General features: G+C 39.6%; 1 protein-coding gene across 2 annotated transcripts in view; it reads left to right on the forward strand.

The window, feature by feature from the left end:
- The window catches only part of KCNK10 (potassium two pore domain channel subfamily K member 10), a 61,283-nt gene that overhangs the window by 25,463 nt on the left and 11,073 nt on the right, over positions 1-24,747 (forward strand). For both annotated transcript variants that reach the window (XM_086462816.1, XM_009960821.2), the window contains 2 exons: positions 9,449-9,566; positions 11,203-11,363. In XM_086462816.1, the coding sequence (XP_086318942.1) occupies positions 9,449-9,566; positions 11,203-11,363 (279 nt within the window). The remainder of the gene's footprint in view (positions 1-9,448; positions 9,567-11,202; positions 11,364-24,747) is intronic.

Raw genomic sequence — 24,747 nt, forward strand, 5'->3', positions numbered from 1 at the left:
TAAACAGCTCGGTGGTTCATTGATCAGCTGAGTCTGTGGGGAAGAAATTGTTTATAGAGCCCTCACAATGCGCAGTGTGAAGAGCAGGCTCTTTCCCAGTCATTTTAAAGTCTGTGAAACAGAAACTATGTTTCCGAAACAGTGTAAATAGAGGTTAAAGGTATTCACTAGAATCATGAAAAATATGTGCAAAGAAAATTAAACTTAATATCTGGAAGAAATTTTTTGATAGGTGACAGATTTGCGAGATATTTGCCAATCATCTCTTTAAATTTTCAAAATATACCAAGTTCTTAATTCTTCCTCCAAAGTTAAACACAGCAACCAGGAGAGCAAGCAGAAAATGACAGGTGGGAATTTTGAAATAAATGTTCAGCCAAGAGTTCTGAACTTGTTGGTATATTAATTAACAGTTTTACTATTGCTAATTTTAGGTATGTGAAGGATGATAAAGTATACAATTAAAAATAGAAAATAATTGGCATTTAAGAACTGCAGAATTTTCAGTCTGGTCTAGTATGCAAAGCTTTAGAATCAATTTTGGGGGAAATAAATATCAAGTATGTAGGGATAAGTGGAAAATGGAATAACATGCAAAAAAGGTCTATCAAGGATAGAGTTACCTTTCATTGATTTAAAGTCTAGACAAGGAAAGTATTACGGATCTTGCAAGACTTCAGTAGAGTATCTTCTAGGATCCCATGTAGAAACCTATCATTTAGCCTGGAGAAAATAGAGATTAGATAAGAAATGTGATACACCTAAGGAATATTTTCCAAAGTTGAAGTTCAGGCTCATATTTCAGACCTGAATTTGTGGCTGAGCCTTCCAAGAGCACAACGTGTTTCCCTCTGGGGTGTTGCACCAGAGCTCCATTGTGATTTCAGGCTGTTTGAAAGACCACATATCTATCCTCTGGATTCTTGTTTCCATCCATCCAACTGTGTTATAAAACCCTTTCTATATGTGAATCAAATTTATAAGCTTAGTATTTCTTTTAAGAAGCTTTTCCATAATCTCACCACTGTGAAGGAGAAAGCATTCTTCTACTTTTCAGCCTAAACTTGTTCAGTTTCCTTGTAGCTGGTCTTCCACAGATAGTGTCCCATTGCTTAATTGATTCCTCTGTCTTGCCCACATGTGTAGACAGCAATGCTGTTCTATCTCTCCTAAGCAAAACAACTTCTTTCTGTTTCTTTACAGACAGATGTGGGCTTTCTTGGCTTGTGCTCTATATTCACAGAAGACAGGTCAGTTCTGAGTCAGTCTGTACTTTTGGGCAGCCTGGTACTGTAGCTAAGAAGCCAAACGTGCTTCAGCAGGAAGCGGTATTGTATTGATGTAACTATACAATTTTTGGATCGGGGCTGGCTTCGCACATGTCCTTCATGTGTCTGCAAAAGATAGGTGAATGTGTTTTGTTGGCAAGCTGAATTCTCTTCAGGGATATTGGTTCAGATGTGTTTCTCATGGCAGTACTGCAGAGATCCCTATTTCCCTCAACATCTTAGGTTGTGCTGGCTGATTAAAGGATTTTTAAAAAATACTAAAAGCAAGAAGTTTTCATTCCCTTGATGGGAATTTCACTATTAAAAGATATGCAAAATGCTTTATTTTCTAGCAGAAAGCAGAACACATAATACGTGCAACAAGCAAAGCATCCCAACAGGATGGTAGAGTCCTGCATACTGACTGCAGTACAAAGATTTCTAAATAGCCCCTATTCCCTAGCCTAAGCTATCTACCACCTTTAATTCTTTATTTTACACAATATTTTCCTTCTTTCATTTCAAAAGTGGTGACACTAAAATATAAAACAGGGATACTGTGTCATTAGAAGGCAGACACTCTGAACAAATCTTACCATCTCCTGAGATTTCAGTATGTCCTCAGGCGTTACACTGGGTAACTGGAAATCATTTTGCAAAGGTAAATTAAATGGGGTTTAGCAGCTGAGCATGTGAATATCTTAAGGCCAAATGATGTGAAATATTGAAACAGATTTGTCAATAAAGAATAAGATCCTTTTGGATTCTCCTGTATGTCTGGGGGTGAAACTGGCCTCAGGGATGTAGCTGGGTATGCTGATACAGAAAACTCTTGATTGTAACTGACTTGCACAGAAGAACAGTGAACCACTGCTTGAAGATAATGTCAGGGGGTTAAAGTTGTGCTTTCATGTCTTCGTGTTGATGATCTCAAAAGTGACATCTTCCTGGCTGGCACAACGCGTTTCTGCATTGCACCAAATGCTGCATCTGCCTTCACAACTGTGATTTCAGACTGATGTGGCAACCTCCATGGGACCCGGCTACTGCTAAGGGAACTATTTATAATTAATATTATTTGACTACCTGAAAGCCTTTAGATGAACACAGATCATACTCTCTAGAATGGATGTGTCGATTCACCTCTGTGCTTCGGAGAATATGGAAAAAATACAAAAAGAGAGACCTTGTAACTGGCTTGTATACATTTACTGGGGGGTGGCTCTGGAACAATCTTTTAGGGAGAAGAGGAAAGGAGTGTCATGGTCTTTACCAGGGTAATGATGGAAAAATTTATCCCTTTCCCTAAATTTCAAAGGATTCTCCTTTGGAAAACCTATAAGGAAGATGTATGGCACTGTATGAGGAAGCTATTAACATTTAGCGTGGATGAGACATCCTTTCCAACTTGATCTTCAGTAACCCATTGCAAATATTAGCACTGGTAGCAGAAATCTGAATTGCTGAGTCCAGACTGTGAAGTTCATTCATAGACTTCAGAAGTAATACAGTAATGAAAGCAGTGCAAATCCCGAGGAAGATTCAAAGTATTTTAAATTTTTATTTATCTCTTGGATTTTGGTTAAGGTCTGTCTAATACTAACACAACGTCAGGTATTTCTTTCTTAACAGTAGGAAATATTTCACCATTCAGTCTATAGTGTCTAAAGTCACCTGAAGTGGAAGTTTTTAACTGTACATTTTTAAAGCCCATTTCTGCTTCTGAAGACATTTGTTGCAGTGAAGCAATTTCATTATTTAATGCCTTATGTGATCTACAACTTGGCACAATGGTGAATACCAGAATAAGAAAATGACAAAATTGTGTGCTCTCTCTTGACACTTTTGAGTTTTCAGAGTTAGAGAGAAGTGAAATCTAGAACATGCTAAAAGACAATGCAACTTCAGATGCTTCAAGTACATTTAGCTGAATTGTACCCATTTGAACAAACAGCAGAAGGCAGTAGGACTCAAGTGACTGGTAGTTACACCTGCTGACGTATAACAAAACTTTTTTTGTTCTTATATGTCATAGCATAAGCTGGGGTCAAAAGAAGTCATCTTTCCTTTGTACTAACACACACTTATATAATGCAGTGTATAATGGGGAGGTTGTGCCTCTCAGAAAGATCAGATGTTATCTGTCATTAGGAGAGGCAGGCAGGAAGACCATCAGTGTGTTTCGGTAAAGTAATTCCTATGGACCTGATAAGGATATTCATATTCTGTTTCTGTGTAGCCTGTGCACTGTGTGTGAGTAAAAACTTCTGTAATGAGCCCTGCTTTCATAATGAGCCCTGCACAATGTCCCTGTAAGTTACTTAGGTTATTGGTGGGCTGCTTTCTTCCTTTTCCTTCAGGGTTTAATTTAGGAGTGTGAGTGATTATAGTATGTAAAAAAAAAATCACCCACCTGGGGACCAAGTCATATTATCAATGTCCACTAATGACTACAGCAACTCATTAGAGCTGAAAAGGAAGCAGGCCTGGAAATACGCTAGTCAGGCTTTACTGGCTAATTATATTAGTAAGAGTTCATATTGTGGATAGGCACTTTTTGTTAGTGTTCTGAACTACTTTTGCTCTGAAGGTAAGCAAGAAAGGGAACATCCTGTAAAGATGTTTTAGTTTTTAAGCTGCTTGACAGGTTCACTAGTGTCGTAAACCAGCTTGTCTTTTCAGGATGTTGCCTTGTAAAATCAAGAGAATTTGGATAGTTTCATATGCTAGAAGAAAGCTCTAGATGGAGCAGAACAAAAAAAAAAAAATTTGAGTTAACTGTTGGGAAGACTTGCCTGTTTCTGAAGACAGAAAAAGACTATTTGAACTGTGAAGAAAAATGATGGTAAATACCTGATTTTGAACCTTCTGCCTATGCCTCTGGAGGTTGTCTTCTGTATGTCCCAACTTCCCTTCTGCTCTGATCTTTATTGTGCCTTATTCTCCCAGATAAGAATTTTTTCAGAACAGAAATAGAATAAGAAAAAAAGGCATTCAGATCTCTTGGGTCCTGTCTAAGTTGGTGCAGGAACCTTAGTTTGTAACTTCAGTCCAGAGATACTCTAGTTCTATAGGAGACAGACTGAGCCTAGGATGCTGCAGAAGTCTGCAGCTGTCCTATAGCTATGTTGCTTCCAGAACTTAGTTAAGAAGCCCTTTCGTCTTAGATCTCTGTGCATGCCCCTTGTTGAATGCCTTCAGACGCAGTGCATGCACAACAATCAAATCACTGTAAGTGTAGGTAATCACTATCTGGCTGATTGTCACCTTTACGGGATAGAGAGAAATATTTAAGTGATGGGCTTTCAAAGCTCATTACTTTGGATTATACCTGAACAAAAATTGCTGGCCTTGGTCCTTCAAAAATGCTGTTGGGAAAAACTTAATAAATGGGAATTTATAATGAGGATCCCTTAATCACTGTGTGAGGGGTGGTGAGAATAAGTAGAGAGGTAGGGAGTATAGAGAAAAGTTATTAAGGAGTTAGTCTTTAGAAGCTGCTTGCTAATGAGAAGCATCCTAATAATCGTAATAAAGAAACATCAGAGTGTGAAAGGCAATTGAAACAACTTTTTGTATACTTGATAGGAATCTGCTTGGAAAAGAATTGTAGAGGGAAATAATCATTATTGGATTAGCATGATCTGTGGAGAGGAATTAATGGAACTAGAAAAAAGATGACAGGAATTTTATTTTCTTTTCTTATCAAATTCCTATCCTTTGTTACACATAGGGTACATCCCTTTAGTAGCTCAGCACTCAAGAAAGGTATTATGCTTGTCCTTGAAAAGGATTTGTCTTCTTCATGCTTGGGATCTTACTGGAGAAATTAAAGAATCTTGAACAAATGAAGCAGACAAAAGCCTTTCTTCCCAGAGAAACCAGAAATAGCCTGTTTCCAGTCTCCTCATCAGCTGCACTAGATGCCAACTATCTTGTTGCCTATGGGCATAATTCTAGGCTTTTTCTTGATAGAAATGTCTTAATTACTGATCAAAATACCTAATACGTTAGTGAAGGCTGGCATGTACTCACTCATGCACCAAGAAGGATCAGATATGTGAGTGTCCGAGCACAGTGAGGACCACCTGCACCCCAGGGGACAGTGAGCTGGCAGCTGTGGACCCCATCACTGTCAGCCAGAGAGCATAGTTGGTGGAGGCAACCAGGGGCATCTCCCAGCCCAGACTATCAGGCACCTCCCTGGGGACGGAAGCGGGCTGAGGTTGGGCTGGGGCATCAACTCATGAGTCAGGCCCCAACTTGGCGGAGCCTGTGGCTGGGCAGGGCAGGGCTGCAGGGAGCTGGAGGCCTGTACTTGTACAGTGTCGCTGGCGCAGCGATTGAGACTGTGAAATCCCAGTAGTTTCTATTTGGTATAGGGAGAATAGAATTGATTTTACCCATAAAGAAGAGATACTATTTTGATCTTATGTTGTGGGAGGGTAACACTTGACACCTGGTGAGGCAAGTTACTGTTCACTATACCTTTCTTTGGACTTTGAGTCCTACATGTTAACAGCTAGGCAGCCCAGGGTGGGCGCATGCCTCATAGCCTTTAAATATTGCTGCCTGAATATCAACAGGTCGAATTGATAAAGCCTATTCTAGATTGAGATTGAGTCTGGATTGCACTCTCTTTGTGAATACAGATTTCAGTCATTCCAGTATCACCACATATACTGAGCTTTTGCTGCGGGGTTTACCTTCTGTCTCATGCAGATTCACCAGACCATGTCTTTTTGGAGGGACTGTAGAGTGCTGATACCAAAGTGGCTGAGAGTAAAATGCACATCTATACAAAAACTGGGAACCAAACTAAAAAATGTGATCAGAAATATATGGTTTTTTAAAAAAATAAATATTGAGTACTTGGATTTACTTTGGTAGTTTTGTCATTTCCCTCACTCCTATCTGCCTATCAGCTTTAGGACATATCCATTACTTGAACAGCAAGAAAGGCAATTTCAGCCCTTTGAGGCACTCTTAGTTATTGCCTTTCCTGAATGGGTGGCATTTCAAAAGATAAATTACCATAGATGAAAAATTATTTATTAAAGAAGAATGCTTTTTGAATTCATAAAAAAAAATGAAAAAATGTGGTGCACTGTGCATATAACTTCTCTTGAGAAGGAAGAAAGGATCAGGAAAGGAGTAAGTGTGAAAACAGCTATGGGTACTTTGATGACCTGTTACTTTTCATGATACTTTGTATAAAAATACCTGAAACTACTGGTTTAAAATGTTTTAAATGTAGAAGGTTTGCCAACAGAGCAGTTAGCACTTGGGAAATTGGTTGTTTCCCTGCCGTAAGATAATTTGAGCCTGCTCCTCGGGCGATGCTGCAAAGCCTATCTGAAGTTTCATAGATGGGAAACTGTTGTAAAATGTTATGGTCTGTGTGAACTGGGAGAGTCTTGACAGTGACAATGTCCTTTGAGTTTTGTGTTAGTCTTCATCTAGCAGGATACTTCTGTGTAGGTGGACTTGGGGTGGTGGTAGTAAGGCATCCTTTACTCATTGCATGACCTGAAATTGCATATTTAAGTGTTGCTAACTGCAGGGCTGCTGTCCTCTTACTGGTCCCTTTCTGCACTGCATTGCTGTATGCAAAATAGTATGTATTAAGAGATAGCATTGGGATAATTGGATATTTATAAATGGATGATATCAGTCAAGCTTTAAAGGAAAAATGATTTTTTTCTGAATGTGAAGGGAGCCTGAGAAGCTCAAAACTACCTAAGGCAATGAGCTGCTCCTTCACTTCAGGGGTTAGTGCTTGGCCCTAGTAGACTTGCTAAACTGTGTAAATGCAAGTGTGATTAAAGTGCTGTAATTAGCTTGCTGACATTCACACACTCAAGGGGAAGGCAAGCGACATTCCTTGGCAGAAGTAACATGCTGGGGTAGCTGACAGTGTGTCATGGCCTATTTAAACAGGCAACCTGTCTGTTATGCTGATTTATGCTCTTCTGGGTAAACAAACAAATGATCTCTGCTTTCACACCACCTGCAATATGCCAGCAACTGGTACAGAAGCCCTATCAAAGGCTTTGGTCCTAAACACTTCCTTTCTCCATATCCCTACTTCTTGAGGTATGGACAGGTGCTGAGGAATCCTGGCTTTCTGCCCACATGAAATGCAACCAGTCGAGTCTGGAGCCTGCTTATGGTGTAATTTCACAATGAGCTTACCTTGGCATGTGGAAGCTCTACTGCTAAAAAAGGCTGTCCTGTACTGATCTCTTTAGCCATACTTGGCCCCTGTTCTTGCCTGTGTGCCTCTTCTCCCACTCCTTTCTCTTTTTGTGGGGTAATATGTGGTGAATAACTAAAAACTGGAGCAGATTAGCTGAAACTAGCCCAAAGGAAAAAATGTGGTAGAGGAAGATTTGTGACGATGAAGTCATTGGAAATACAGGCAAAAAATGAGTAAGGAAAAGTGCAAAATGGAAGGGGAAGAGAAGAAAAAATTATAAAAGAGCCACCAGAGGGAAGAGCTGAATGAGAAGAAAAGCATGTCATGAAACCTAGAGATAGAGGAGGCGTTAAATGGATGTATTTAAAAGTCAGTGCTAAAAGCACAAGAGAATATGAGGTTACAGAGAAGATCAGGAGAGAAATCATAGACATCAAGAGATGAGAAGTGGGGCAATGGTAAAATAGAATGATTAGTCTTGCTTTGCATGTGGACCATACAGACAAAGGTGAAATAAAAAAAATCACAGTGACAATTCACTGATCGTAAGTGAGAGGGAAAAGAGAAATAGTTAAGGAAATGGAATAAGAAAACTCAAACCAAACTTGTATTGATAACTGGGAATCCTGTGTTGAAAAATGTCAAAGAAAGAGAGGATGTAAGAGGCAGCACTTTGCCTCTCCTGTTGAGCCTGTCAATAAATTCAATGAAATAACCAAGGCTAAAGGCTGGTGGCAATATTTAGGAGGAGGAGCAAATATCTGAGAGGGAAAGGGAAGATCTGGCAGCAGCGTGCACAGCATGATAACAGCTACATTAACTGAGGTTGGAATGGAACAGAAGAAAGGCAAAAGAGCTGGAAATAGTAAGAGGTAGAGAGAGAGAAGTTTGGTTCCTCTACATTGGTTTTATGGAAATTAATCCCAATTGGGAACACTTGGGAAGGAGAGGTTTACTTGGAAAGGCAGTCATTTTAGCTCCTGTCCCAGAGTGAGGTCTGAATTTCTCTAGGATGGCCAATAGATTGCATGAGATCTACAAGCAACTAGAGAATATGTTCCAAAGGGCATCTCAAAAGTGAATTTAGAGCAATTCAGCTGAATGTGCCAGGTGCTGAAGAGGGATTTATTTCTGTGCTTTGGAGGCTGATGTATTTAGCTCTGTTTTCCTTTGGACTATGAAGCTGCAATGAAAGGCAAATGTGTGTATCCCCACGATACAATATGATGCATTTTTACAAATTCTCAAGCAAACATTTAGCAGGCTGATGCATTTGCCTGGTTTGATTCAATGCTGTGTGAGACATAGGACAGTGACATGGAAGCAGTATAGCTACCTCAGCTTCTGTTCTGGATTTAGTTCATTCAAGCACTAGCTGGGAGTCTCTACCATGCTATATTTGTTGTACAGTGAGGCAACTGGGAAGTCCTAGCTGATCACAAAGTTGTTTCATGTTTCCATAGCTATACTATTTGGTCATTTCAAATGGGATATATATATAGCCTATTTTTTCTTTAGTTATCATGAAATATAAATAACTTAATCAATTATTAATTGTCTGGGAATTAAAATCCTTGCCTGACTAGCTTCAGATGACTTCATGAACATTGTTTGTATTTACCACCCTTCTTGCTGCTTCTAACATCAGCTGTTCCCATTCAGGAATTTTTGCTTTGGCAGTTCTTGCTACAAGAACGACCTTTATGGATCCCTCTGTGTTGTCGTTCCTTTACTTCTCAGTTGCTTTGTATCTTTTGTCATTTGTCTACGCATTGTATCTTTCTTCCACCTTAATAACTATTTAGTTCAGTCATATATTCAGCTCTTGTGTACAGAGGATGCTACTATACTTTGAGCAGGTATTAAGTTTAAATCTAAGCTGTTCCCATGGTCCTAGAAATTTCCCTTTGGAGCCTGCACTGACTTGCATAGGGTATAGTAAGGCATCCATAAGGCTGATTTGTTGTTTCTTTTATTGCAGCATGCTATTGATGCTGATAATGCAGGAGTCAGTCCCATAGGAAATTCCTCTAACAACAGCAGTCATTGGGACCTCGGAAGTGCCTTTTTCTTTGCTGGAACAGTCATCACAACAATAGGTATGTTTATTGTTTATCTTTTAAAATACATAGTCACACTGAGACCTGGATAATGAAATAAATGCGAGGAAGGTAGATCACAAAGAAATGAAGTGGCTGAACTGTATTTCTCTCCGTTCTCAGAAGGCATGTGTCAAGGGCATTGAGCCTCTGGGTATATATCAGAAGCTGTTTACACAATTAGGATAGAATGGCAATGTTGAACTGAAAACAAGTAATACTGATGTAGCTAAGGCTTTATAACCTTATTCCTAACGTAGATTCAGGTGGTCTTAATTTTCACTAAAAAGGTCAAGAACCAGTACCCAACGAAATAACTATTCTATGGTTGCTGGGAATTTGTATGTAAATTAATTTTGGCTTATGTGCTGAAGTTTGATAGAAGTAATTCTCATACCCTGCTTGTTGTAACTGGAAATGTATTCACATAACTATCACATCCTTTTATACTAATAATTGGAAGGAATTCCACAAATGTGCGTTGTGTAAAAAACCTCATTTTTTTCCTTTCTAGAATTTGTGGCCTTGAAATACTGACACATTTCTCTGTATTAGATGAAAGGTATACTGAACTGGTCCATTAACTTTTCCTGAACCCCTAATTTTAGTAAGTTCATTATTCAGGCCCTTATCATCTGTCCCCCCTGTACGTTATGTCCAATGTATTGGCAAGCTTGCTTTTTATTTGCATTGCCTTTGAGTATTCTTCTGATTTAAATATTGGATAAAGTGCTTCTTTGTGTTACAACTGTGATGCACACACCAGTGACAGTATAGACAAATAATCTGACAATCACATAACCCTTCATTAAAGTGTGAGAATCTGACCGAATTCTGCAAGTTCTTTGTACAGGTAATACAACAAAAAAAAAATCCTGTGGCAATTACAAGACTTGCTGTAGTGATCATCTCAAACAGTGGAGTCTGTGCCTTTGGCTCTGCCTTTTCTTTGTTGTCAGAGTGAGGGTGAAAGGATGACTGTATACAGTGTACTACTCCCTGTGTTCCTCTATATACTAAGTTACATTACCATGTGTTTTTAACAGTAGCATATTACCAGCGGGTAGTGAGAAAGAAAACATTTCTGAATCAAATGTAAGAAAACCCTCCCTTAATATTTTTTTACTCAATAGATCCAAGTGGCAAGCATTTAAAACACTCATTAAAATAAATGCCACTATGTAGGTATAGTTTATGTAGGCATATTCATTGACATCTGCTATTTAAATAACTCATTGAAAAGAGCTTGGATTTTTGCCCATATTTGCTTTAAATTCTCCATGGATGAGATTTCTATAGGCTGCATAAAATCTATGTATTTTGTCTGGGTATGAAAATTATTTTATTTTATCCACCAGATAGGGCTTCTCTCAGGCAGGCACTCAGCAGACTACCTGGTCAACCTCAGTCCCCCGGCCTGTGGAGCCTGGAGTTTCGTGGACTTTTAGGAGAAATCTGGGATCACAGATGCAGCCATGAAAAGGACTGTGGGTTGGGGGGCAGGCAGTGTTGTATGTCAGCCTGGTCCTTTCACCATGCCACGATGGAGAGATATATCCAGTGCCAATGTTACAGATATTTTTTCTAAAAAGCCACATATAAGTTCTGAGAGTCTGACAATTGTTTTTCTCTTCAGGATATGGGAACATTGCCCCAAGCACTGTTGGAGGCAAGGTTTTCTGCATCTTGTATGCCATTTTTGGGATTCCACTGTTTGGCTTCTTGCTGGCTGGGATTGGAGACCAACTTGGAACCATCTTTGGGAAGGGTATTGCAAGGGTGGAAAAAGTTTTCAGAGTAAGTTCACTGTCATTTTTTTGCTTGTGTTGTATAACTTGCTTTTAATTGTGTTGCTATTACCTGCAGTCGTTTTTACATATTGGGCACCACGAAATATTTACATGTCTAGTTGAGATGATGCTTAATGTCCTTAGGGGCCTCTCTAGTCAGTGGAGAGAAATAGGCTTCTCTAGATGGTGATGCAGGGGTTATAGATCAGGTTCTGAATTTCCTTCTTGAGGTTATCTCTGGGGAATGTATCTCCTAAGCTAGATTCCTTACAAGGACTGGTTGTGAAACTGCCTTCAAAACACCACAGGTTGCCTTGGACATGTATGTCCATTCACTGAAAGCGGAGAGAAGGTAGTGTAACTTCTGGAGGAACAGGGATGCAGATTAGGTCCCAACTGTGTTACTAATAAAGCCTAAAAGACTTGGAAAGCAGGGTTTCTGGAGTGAATGTGAGCTTGGCAAGAGAGATGGCTGAGTGATATGCTTTCACTGCAAGAGGACAGGTGCATTGGAGTAGATCTGCAGTTGCAAAAACTGGCATAATGCCACTGACTGGAATCATTTTCATAGTATTTACCTGCCCTGCCTACCACGGTTACATCCTACATTAGATTTCTGCACAGACTTCATCATATGTAATTTCCTATCATGTTGCCAGTACCCTCTTTTTGAGTCTGTATCACCGTGAGCAATTCTTTTGCAAGCAGTGCCACAGACCTGGCAAATGCTGTTTTGCTAATTTGCTGATGGTTCACTTCAGGAATTCTCTCTTTGAAGCAGAACTTCTAGAAGTGACCTGTGTGATGCTTCCCTTGGAGGCAGCATAACTGGAGGTAAGTCTTTCCAGGCATGGAGTGGATGAGAAGCTGTCCAAGGTGGTTAGTTTAACAGGCATCTATTTCTAAAACATTCCCACAGATGAGAGCAAATTACTTATAACTGTTTTTGAAAGGAAGTAATTGAGTATTAGACTGGAGAATGAGCAATTTCCCTTTTGATTAAATTACTGTGAGGTGTCCCAGACCAGCCATAAGGAGTATCTCTCAGGCTAAATATGGAAAAAAGGTGACTAGTGGTTATGGGTGAGTAAGCATGTACATGTCTGACTGGAGAGCACTTGAAAACAGCCTACATTTTTATGAAATGAAAATAAAGTTATTGAAAAGTGGCTCAGGTTGGGCCTGCAAAGACAGGTAGCTAAGATCCCTAGTTTCTTTTTTACCTAGCTTCTTGTACCTGCTTCTCTTCAAAGGAATCTCTGAACCTTCCAGCCTGCTCCTACCCAAGAAAAACTACAATCTCAAATCATGATATGAATTGAGAGTCAGAAATCTTTGATTAATTGTCAGCTGTGATATTGGTTTTCTGGGTGATGTGGACAAGACCATTAAACTGTCAGCACGGTAGTTTATGAGTAAAATAATACATGCTCTACTTGAAGTATTTTAAGGTTCACAGATGAATGCTGATACTAATGTTTCATACAGAATATAGCCCTTTGGCACATAATGGGACTTCTTTTGGTATTCAGAGTACTCCTTCCTTTTCTTGAGTCAATGCAGTTGCTTGTTGTTTACAACCATCTAAACTATTTGTTTTCCTCCTTGGTATTTTGTCAGCTTCCAAAGCAATTTAGAGGTCTGTGGTCCCCTTTTTTAGCCAAGATGTATGTTTATTCCTTTTATTTTGATTCTCATAAATCTATTATATCTGTTATTTCGTGATTTGGTGGATGGGATTATACGTAATTTCCTTCAATATTCCTAGTAATGAGTTTCAGCTATTTGAAACATTCCTGATATAGCCTACAATTCACATGCATCTTAGTAACTAGTCTCAATATCAGTGGTTTCACTTTGTGTTGTTATTTACATAACATTTGACATATTCTATATTGTCATTTATACATTATATATACTTTGTATTGTTAGCTAATGCAGAATATAATAATCATTATAATTTATTATCACATTGTGTTTACATTGTTAGGCTCCATAAATGTTTGGACCTAATCAGATGAATTCACAAGTGGAGTAACAGTTCTTGATTTAACCCTGAAACTCTTGTTTCTTACTTTGTAGTTGTTTCCATAATGAACTCAAATTCAGCATGTTTGTAGGCATAAAGCAGCATGCTACAACCTATAAAGAGAGGTTGTAAAAATTAGAAGAATAGTTAGGAGGAAACCAAAAGGAACAAACACAGGCTAAAAAGACACCAGAAAGCATAATAAAATGTTACGTGGTGTGCTTCACAAATCTTTTTGAGCTAGCTGACAGGTCACTGATTGTGAATCAACGATCTAGTGATATAACAAACTGAATTTCCAAAAAGCTTTTAACAAGTTTTCACATCAAAGGCTATAAGGAAATGAAGCTGTGATGAGGTAAGAGAGAAGATTTCGCATGTCAGTACATGTTTAAAGGGTAAATGGATATTAGGAATAGATGGTAGCATTATCATTGTGATTTTACTGGAGTCCTTGCTGGGATCTTTAACACAGATGGCCTGGAATGGTTCAGGCAAGAAGAGGAATATACAGGTGACAGTGTCTGCAAATTATGTCTCTAGATGTTTCAGGATAGCTAAAATGAAAGCTTCGAAAGGATGATAAATGGAATCCAATGGTGGTGATAGAAAATAATGCATATTTCTTAAGTTTGGGGAAAGAAATCCTAATAGATTCATACAGGCATAGCATCAAACTTCACTACTGCAAAAGGGATCTGGGATTACTATGGCTGATTGTCTGAAAATAACACTGCGAAACTTAGCAGTAGTTTAAAGGAAAAAAGAGTGTCAGCAAAGGAGTTAAAAACCAAAAGACCATTTTACACTTCACAGATCCATAGTGCACTTGAACCATGAATATCACATGCAGTTCTAATCATCCCATTCTGAAAAGCAATTAACAGAAATAAAAATCAGTGCTAGGTCTGCTGCCATAGGCCTTGTAGCTGAGGTTCTAAAATGGCATTCACTAGCTATCTCTATTATTTGCCTTCTGGTGGGTCCTCAAGGGCAATTTGTGACAGTCCAGCTTGTACCCTTGGGGAAGGGAATGGGAAGAAACTTTGCATGTGTCCTGGACATTATAATATATCAAGTTTCCACGTGTATATGCCTCAACACTCTGCTTCTGTCTGTCTGCAGTTGCCTCTTTATTCCATTCACCCTTAGGGATGTTACACGGCTGGTGTCAGGGCAGCCAAGAGTTCCCCAAATCCTTGCAACTTTGTCATCGTCTGTACAGGTGGATGGGATTTGAAGGCAACTTGATCTTGCGTTGTGGTTAGGATAATTGCTGAAGCTAAGTAAGAGGCATTATGCATGCACTGTCAGGTGGGAAGGAGAGGAAGGTTTCTCTGTCAGCACAGCAGTCTTTTCACCCAATGCATTTCCTTACCAGGTCTCTTGCTCCATCAGACAGCATAACTGTGAGCATGGAGCCCGTGCCATGCAAGGGACAGTTTGCCCCTGGCATCCCCTAGCATAGCAGGAAAGATGAAAGGAGGGTTCCTCCCAGAGGAGTTGTGCTAGTGCACTTCTGCTGCCTCTGCCATGACCTGTGTGGAGCCCCACCAAATCTACATTAATTTGCAGCACTAATTAGAGCCTAAGAATGCCACATTTAGCTATTGCAGTGATCAGCCCACGCACTCTGTGGGAATTTTAAGACCAATTTGAACTCCAGAAAGGGGGAAAGAGATCTGCTCTTATCAAATTCACACTACCCCCACAGTATTGACAGAATATTTCAGCAGAGGAGCTGGACACTTGCCACTCCTCATCTTGTAATCCAAAATGTTGCCACTATTTTGGTGTGTAGATAACTAGGAAAACAACTATTCATTTATGACTAGGCAGGGCTGGAAGTCTTTCATTGCAGAATAATGCTTTGTAAAAACAGGAACTTTTTTCCTCATTTCAGAAAATGGAGGCACTGGCAGAGTGACGCTGCCAGAGATATGAGGAGGTATCCCAAACATCACGCATTGGCTGGTCTATGCCATCTGTCCTACTGGAGTAATCATGTTTGGTACAAGTAAATAAATATCAACCAGGTCAGAGACATAAACAAAAGCATCCCCCACACAAGCCCTACCTACTCAGCTACTGATTATTCCTATATGTTCCATCTTCAATAAGCTGGGGCAGAACCTGGCTCCTAGTCTGTTCTCACATGCATACAAGTGTGATTCCCCAGAAAATGGATATGTACAGGGTCACCAGATTCACTATATGCACTGGTCACAAGCACTCAATATCTGGGTTCAGTGATGAATCAGTTCTCCCAGCCCATCTGAGAAAACCATGCACACACTCAAAATCTAATTAAAGAGTTGATAATTCTTAAAAATAATTTTCACCTGGTAAAGCTTTCCAGACACTACAGAAATGAAATATGCATTCCAAGGTGACATGAAACCATAAAAGTAGTATTGTTATCTTACATATGTGAGGGATCTTATGAGCAACCTGAGACTGTTTCTGTAATAAACACTGGAACAAACCCCAATGTTTTGGCTTGCTTTGTACACACAGAGGCCGCAAGCATCTAAAGATAGAAAGGAAAGCACTCCATAGGCAGAGTACACAGTTACAGAATGCAGCAGCTGTCATCATCATGAGTTAAATATAGGCTAAATTCAGATCATCTTTATTCAAACCTTGTAATGAGTGTTTAGATTCTCACTGGAACTAGATGGGATGAGCGTAACCTGACAGATCTTCCCTCATCTTGCAGTTCAGTACAGATGCAGGCATTCAGCCTGGGCACAACATGCTTCTGAGAGCACTCCAGGATTTTCTGGCTTCTAAGGTGAAGCCAGCAAGCAGTTCCTGGACTTCGTTACTGCTTTCACTCCTCTGGCTTACAGCATGATGCTGAGGACAGGTCTGGCAACACAGCTGATAGGGTGTGAATCGCAATACAGGGATGTGAGTGAGCAGCCAGAGACATGGATGGGGGCAAGAAGCTCATGTCTCAAGAAAATACACTACTTTGTGCAGAAATGCAGTGCCTCTGTAAACAGCTCACACTTCACTGAACCAGAGACTTGTCAGAACAGACACATCTGCTACCTGTCTTTCAGGTTTTCAGCTTAGAGAACCTGTTTGCCCATTGATCTTTTGAGGAATGGTTTGCTCCAGATTTAAGAGACATGTAAGTGTTATGAAGATGATATACACCTTTTTTTCTTTTTCTGAAAGACAGCAGTAGGCATTACCTTAACCTTGAAACAGTCCTAGCAAAAGTAGTTCTTAGCTAGGTGGTGGAGCTGGGGCAGGAGTAAGAGAAGTCCCATTGAGCTGGTGGAAAGCTTTCTCTTAGCAATTGCCAAAGTTCTACCTTCCCTAAATTTTGTTGTTTGTCTTTCTGAATACATCAGATCTACCCTAGCTACTCTTTCTCCTAGAGCTTTAACTTCTTTTTTAGAGATTTTTTTTTTTTCTGATCATTTTTGTTACTGTACAAGTCACAGGAATTGTCTTTACAAATTCCTTATCTGAAAAAGAATAGAAAACAGATCCTGGGAAAGAAACTATACAAGAAAGTAACCATGTAGAGGAGGAACACTTAAAAATACAGTCCTTTTTGTTCGTCTTCCCTCTGTCCATCCATTTGCTGTGTTATCTCTCCCCTTGCTCTTTCTTCTTCTTTCCTTTGTCTCATATCAAACCTGTAGCATCATACCTGACACCAGTGCAGGACTGGTGAGTGAGTTCTCAGTACCACCTTTATCTCTTCTTCCCTAGGGTAATGCATAGCCCAGGGACCCTGTCTGCTTCCTGCCAGGCAGCTCCCACCCTGCGCTTTCTCTTCCAGCTCCATATCAGCATTGATTCTTCTCATTTTTGGCACCTGAATCAAACTTTCAGATGACATTGTTCCCAAAGCCAGAAATTAAAATCCAGATCACTACTTAGGCAAACCAGTGAAATAATTCTGAATATGCACTCTTGTTACTGAAATCAAAATTTGGGACATGGTTAATAGATAAATGTGCTATAACCTAAGTGATACATTAGCTAGTTAGATCCTATTTCTAGTTCTGAATATATTGCCTGACACCTGCATTTCTGAGCAGATTAAGTTAATGGAAGACTAATGAAAAAATTTCCTCTCCACTTCCTGACATCTAATCAAAAATATACCAAAAATCAACACAATCTCTATTATTTTGTTTTATTGCATTTCATTACTAGCCAGCATCAACGTGTTATTACATCAGCAGCTAAAAACCCACTGAGGATATTAACTCCCTATCTTTTCTTTTTTAATACGGCGTTATTCATTGTGATTTTCTGTAAGAAAAAAAATACTATTTTCTTTTTAAAATTGACTCAAGAACTTCCAAAGGGGAACAGTCCAGCGCAATGATCAATCTGCCATCTGCTGGCATTCTGTCTCTGAACAGAGCTGTCAGGACACGGTGTGAAATTCAATCTACTGGTGCACGGACACAGTATTATTGCAAAATGATACATGATTTGTGAGCCGAAATTTCACTGTTCAGAGCTTAACCGAACAATTTCCTAACAAAACAAAATGGCTGAAAAATATAAAAAATGAGTCACCAGAAAGGAATCCTACATTTCCATAATCTAGTTTGAATTTCTTATTTTTGCAGTAAAGACAGTAGATCTAATTACATTCTGTTACTGGTTATTAGCACTTTGATACCGTAGAAGCCAGCCAGGAATAGGGCCTTCATGTACTAAGACTCTATGAGAACACTGATCTGTAAACAGTGTTTTTTAAATGGATGGGAAAACATATAGGCAGAGAAAAGGATGTGATAGTAGCAAATGGCAGGCTGGTTGTACAACAGTTTAAGTGAAAATGCATGAGAACTCCTGATATCCAACACTTCATTGTCAAGATCAGTGCTTCAGCTTGGAAAACTCTGGGTGCATTCTTGTCTAGTTCATCGGTAACTTTGTAATCTCTGTTACAAAGAGAACTGTTAGTCCCTCTATACTCTACAAATGTACTCCTCTCTCTGCTCCTTCCTGCATGGACTCCTTCACTTGCCTTTCTTAGCAAGAGTTCTTCTAATTGCTTTTGTCGGGTGTAAAGCAGTCCAGACTGAGGGCCAACTGGACACCTTACTGTAGTACATCTAGCAGAAGTGTGACCATAGACTCTTACAAAGTTGAAAGGCAGGAGTGGTAAATTTACAATGCCTGTCTCCAAAATAGCTTTCTCCTTCAGATGCTGCAGGCCATATCTTCTTTTATGTTTCTAACCGGTGCTCTAATTATGGTGATGGAAAGATAGCTGGAAGTTTTGCTTTTGCTTTTGATCATCACCTGCTTTAGTAGTCGTCGTGCTCCAGTGCTTAATAGAAGATACAGGCAAACACCAATCCTATGGGTGAACTAAACAACTAACGGTGCGGGTTTGACTTCATTACATGCCGTGACTCTTCATCCACCAGAGCCAAATTTGTCTCTGGATTCTATTTTACGTTCAACCACCGGCTTGTGGTATAGTCTTGAATATGTTGGGCTACTCTTTGGATCACTTTCCCCCTCCATTATATTTGAGATGAAGAACACTCTGCTCAGTGCTGAGATAGTATGCTAGTACTAAAAAATTCATGACAATCTGTTGATCCCATCTTTAGGCATTTTATTTCCTCTAACTGGGTATTTAATACAGTTAGTGATACTTACAGCAAATCTGTTTCAGGGAAGGCAATTTAAGTGGAGCAGACCTTTGCTGATTTGTTCTTATCCACTGGTCTTTGTTGCTAAGTATGAGTTTAGAGTCTAAAGCTTGTGTGGGCTGGCTGTGGAGCGCATCTTTCTTTAATCCCCCAAGTCAAGAACTTTTTACAAGTTGGCATGTAATTTAAGAGTAAATATTAACCTGAACGGTTAAATTTAGATCTTGACATCTCTGCAAGGTCTTTTAAACCTTTTGGTTTTATCAACAATGTCTGTTAGACCTGTAAGGTCTTGCGAGAAGTATAGCATCAGCCTGAGGCAACTTCAAAGAGAGGATCATTAAGGTCTTGAAGTGAGTCTGCCTCTAAAGAGAGCCCCAGGAGGTGTTGAGCCTGGTGGTAGTTCAAAGGGCATTCCTGGGGTTGCTAGAAAGAGAAGACAGCAGCAGCTCTAAAAAGGGAGAACATGTAAACACCAGGAAGAGTTAATAATTGCTCCAATCATAGAATCAAATCAGTCTCACTAAAAAGGTGATAGTATAAACAGAGGAGGAAAGACTATTCTAAAACCAGTCTTTAAAAGTAGCTTAAATCCAGAGTATAGTGTTATCTGGAAATCTCAAGTCAGCTCCAGTGCACCAAAACTGAAACCCAATATGCACTTAAGTACATCCCCCAAAGTAATTACCACTCGTATTACTGTAACACCTTTTTCTGTGAGTGTTAGGCACTGCACAGTGCAGTTGTTTACTACAGGGCACTGCAGAGGAAATCTTGTACTGTTTTGCCTGCTTATATGAAGCTTTTTAATATCTTTTCATTGTTTTTTTCATTATTTAAAATGAGTAGAAGTTCAAGCCTTCAATAATTCTTCTTACTGAAGTCATACTCTTGTCACTGAACTGCAGTGCCCATAATATTTTACAGCTTCTAAAACCAGAATATTGTAAAAAAACTAGTCAGTAATCCATGATTAATACAAAGGCTTTATTTATCATATTTTCACTTATTCAGGTATCTATCTGTATTACAGTAAATTGTAATAGTTTATTTTTCATTAGGGAAGCAATTTTAATTACAATGCTTTCTGATTGTGGACAGACTGCAGCTATTCTAGTATATGAACTCTGTTACCTTGAGGGTTTTTTTCATCGACTTTAGCTTTTTTTTTGGTAGGATGCCTAATATTTTGGCACCTGTTTGAATGTTTACACAGAAGTAATTAATACACCAAAGACAGGTGTAGTAGGGAATTGGCTAAAAAACTGATTTAAGTGCAAGGTAAGAGAGTATCTGGCAATTGACATTGAGTAGAAGGGTTTCCAATCCATCCTTCTGTGGATGAAGGATTGACCTATGGATGATGAAGGAAGTTTTAAGGAAGGGGTTTTCTTCCAATGTTAATTTGAATGTACCCAGGTTATTTTTTATGTACATCAAAGATTATCTCTGCAATATGATCTCTGTCCTTTTGCCAGCTATTGTTCTCTCTATCTGCTTCTTTTCTGTTTTCTACAGTGAAAAAAGATGAACACTATTTATTTCTCTATATCAAACCCCAATCTTTGCCACCTCTCATTTGGTTTGAAACCAGGGTAGTATTCAGAATCAACTCAGGATAAGCTGTGACAAGGAGTTGCATTTCCACGCATAGTCTGAATCCAAATTTTCTTGTTAAAGAAGTGAGTTAAAGGGTCCTTCTTTATAGTTTGAGATGTTCAGGAAGCCCTGTTCTAAAGGGCAAAACTATACCTGCCTGCCTCCTGCTAAAATTAGTATTAGTCACAAAACTTTTAATTGCAGTGAAGTGCACTAGAAATAAATCCCGCAAGTCTAAGCAATTATCTCTCATGAAACATAAGACAAACAGGAGCTGAAAGCGTGACTAACAGTTTACTGAGCAGCTAGGGTTTCTTAGATACTCTGTGTGAAGCTTAAAAAATAAGATACTTCAGAGGAAGCTGCTGATTACTGCCAAAGAATGTGAACTTTTCAACCATCAGCCTGAAAGTTAAACTCTTTCCTAAGCACTAATGGTGAATATCCTTCTTTTGTTATTGCCTTAAATTTTGATCATATTGCTGTGGAAACTTCTCTGTGTTCCTGACAGTGCAGTGCTGCGATACCAAATCCAACGATCCACGGTTTTGATGTGGGTGTTGCCATCTCTGAAAACGCAATTTATAACCTAAAGAAAATCCTAAACTCAAGATTGTTTAAGTTTGCAATATAGGGAGTAATGGAAAAGCAAGACAGAAATGCAACTGCATCACAAAATCACTCATAATACAGAAATTGTTGATCTCCCCCCTCCCTCCAACAAATATGTACTTCTATTTTTGTTAGTGTTCTTCAGAATATCTTTCAAAACTCCTGTGGGCAACCTTTGGGGGAGCATCAAAGACTGAGTGCGAGGGGGGTGACGGATGTTGAAAGGTAACAGATAGAAATTACTTCATGAGGGTACCTGTGCCTCATCCTAGGCATAAGGACTGTTCTACTTTCACACTTGAGAGATGCTACTTCAAGGTTACGTGAAGGCTGGATGAAGGTGGGAAATTTAAATTATGTTGCTTTACATATTCAACCTTCACCTTTCAGGACTGTCACACTATCATATTAACCACTCTAATGTAGTTTACATGTTCATATTTTCACTTGGTGCATACACATGCCATTGTGGCAATAAGAACTGTTTTGAGCTATGGGAGAAAGTATTTGATGTGCCCTTCACCCTATGCCAGACCTTTCCTTTTGAAGGTGCTCCCTGCCCTCCTTTTACCTTTTCAGGTAGGTGGTGGCAGCTCCTGCAAAGTGTTGGAGAAGGCTGGGAGGAGTGAGGTGAGAGCTGAGGCATGGAGGAACACTTCTAGGAGTGACACATGTTCCACTCCTGCCATGTTTTACCTGGGGGGACCTGCTCTGTCTTCCTCCTCTGACTTTCCTTCCACTCTTCCGGGATCTGTATCCCACTTAGAGTAAAATTCACTCTCTGTGGGTCAGTTACCTGAGAGAATGCTCTTTGGTTACTTGTCTAGTCATAAATAGCGTTTTTCTCTAGAAAGACTGCAATATTGGAAACTTTATAGTGTTAATATCTATAAGAAATCTCATGGTAAATACAAAATATGCTTTGGAAGCTCCTGCAAGAATTTCTTGCAGAGAATGATGTATGCTATTTTACCTGAGAAGGGGAAAGGGAAGGCTGCTTAGTCAGCTATTCCAAACTAAGGAGAAATTGAAAACTGCGGGCTAGAAACAGATACAAAAAATCTAATCTGAAGATCTTCTCACTGTTTCAAAAGGTCACTGTTTAACCTTTCAATATCTAGGCCAACACGGTGTCCACTCTAGCCTTATGAATGCTGATGTTGTTACATTCCTAATTACTAGTGAAATGTTCTGAAAACTCAGCAGTATGAAGGAATCTGGGTGCTTTCTTCCACCGTAGAGGAAGAAAACTAAACAAAAAAATAACAGAACAAAAAATGAGCTAAAAAAAGGAATATTGAATTTCTCCATCTTGCTAAGAGGAGATAATTTATCATGAATTTCAGTTTTCTTTTTCTTGCTAAGTCTTTGAAAGTAGCCACGTCATGCAATAGATAACTAGATCTCTCATTGGTCTGGCTACACTAATTGTCTTTCTCTGTCTCGGTGCTTTTCTTAATTAGATGTTGCGCATATAGTCATAAATCTAGCCTTGCTGCTACGTGGCACTTTTCTTTGCACGATCATAACTGCATTTGATTTTTTTCCCCTGAATTGCACTGATGAACACGATGAAAGCACTGATCAGAATCAGGGTTACCAGAAATGGCAAGGTAAAATCCATTCACATATAGGGAACTGATGTGATAACCATTATTAACCCATTCTTGCACTCCTTGGGAGACGGGAATATAGGTGTAACTCAGAAGGAAGTTGAAGGAAGAAAGGAAGGAGCAATACATTCCAAATTTGGCCTTTGCAAGCATCCTTTGAAATTGTTCTGTCTGTGCCATGAGCCTCTGTTCTCCTTTGTCTACTGCAATATCTGTGAAAAGCATATATATACATGGATCCCTCTTATTCAACTTTTTTTTTTTTCTTTGGGCTGAACACAGCTCATCCAGAACAGAGGTTTGGGCTCATTATTTTTATTTTTGTTTTTTTCAGTAGTGTAATAAGTAATGTGCAGAAATTATTGGTGTATATAAGAAGGCCCTACATGTGCTTTCTAGAGAGAGGAAGAAGGCTGAAAAGGGGCATATCAAGCCTAGAAAACACTAAGCCACTTTTTTTGCATTTTTGTAACACAGTATCAGTACTCACATTATGACTGCAGCAAGATCCATGCCTAGAGGTTTACAAAAATAACATTAGAGAAAGCTGCTGCTCTGTGAGAAGCTTGCTGCATATTCCATCTGCATCTAGACAAAAACCTCACGGAAGTGCGATTTTATGGGGAAACCCAGCAATGTAAAAAAAATCCCTTCTTTACTCTGATCTGTGCCTTGCATGAATTCAGGACTGTCCCTCCCAAGCTTAGTAACAGCTTGAGTACTTACACCTTTCTATATCTGTCTCCCCTATGGCACTTACTACAGTTAAGAAATAGAGGATGGATTTTGCATGTTCTTGTGCAGCTATAGAAGTGTTCTTTATAAAACATGAGAATTAAAATAGCACTGAGGCACCAAAAGAGCTGGTTAGGCAGAATGGGGGAAACCCATCTGGTTCAAACCACTGTTCTTAACCCATGGAGATGTCTGAAATGTTGTATATAATTGAAAATATGTTATTTAGAATTCTGCTGCTATGCTTTCAAGGGCTGTTGTCTTCTTCATTAATGTGGTGAGTAGGCCCTGGCTGGCAGCAAGCACCACACAGCCACTTGCTCACTCTTCTCCCTGCAGCGGGATGGGGAGAAAATCGGAAGAACAAGAGCAAGAAAACTCGTGGGTCAAAATAAAGACAGTGAAATCATTTACCAAGTACTGTCATGGGCAAAATAGACTTGACTTGGGAAATTTAATTTATTGCCAATTAGTATAAATTTTTAATTACTGAGTTGTGTATTTGGAAACAAAAAAAAAAAGACAAACATTCAAATTGCCTTTCCTCCCCCTTTCCCAGGCTCAGCTTCACTCCCAGGCTTACTTCACTCCAGACACCTCTCCTCCACCCACATTATTGCCACAGGTCGCACTCAGTCCCTCCAGTGCGTCAGCGAAGAGCACAGAGGTTGGGGTCAGGACACAGTGGTTTCTCTCTGCCAATCCTTCCTTCACTTTTCTTCTGCTCGAGCGCTGGTCCTCCATGGGCCACAGTCCCTCCAGGGAAGTACCTGCTCTGCCATCAAGCACCTCCCGCTCCCCCGACCTTGTTATTCCTTCCTCCTCTGTGTGTTCAGCATTTCTGCCCTTTCTTAAATATACTTTCCCAGAGGTGCCACCATCTTGGCTGAGGGGCTCAGTGATGTCCTGTGATGGGCCTGTTGGAGCTGGCTGGTACTATCTGTGTTCAGAGAACACAGAAGAACAAAAGCTTCTTATAGTGTTAGATGTTATCTCTAAGCCAGTAAAGTTTAAAATACATTTTGTTTCAGCCTCATTTTGAATGTGAAGGAGCTAGGACAAATCAGAAAGAAATCCCGAGTGACAGGTATAGGCAGCAGTGAGGTTGATGAGACCATACTGCTGATCACTGAGGAGCTCTGCGAGCCCAATGCT

This window comes from Leptosomus discolor, chromosome 3 (genome assembly GCF_034619465.1).
Source record: "Leptosomus discolor isolate bLepDis1 chromosome 3, bLepDis1.hap2, whole genome shotgun sequence".
NCBI lineage: Eukaryota > Metazoa > Chordata > Aves > Leptosomiformes > Leptosomidae > Leptosomus > Leptosomus discolor.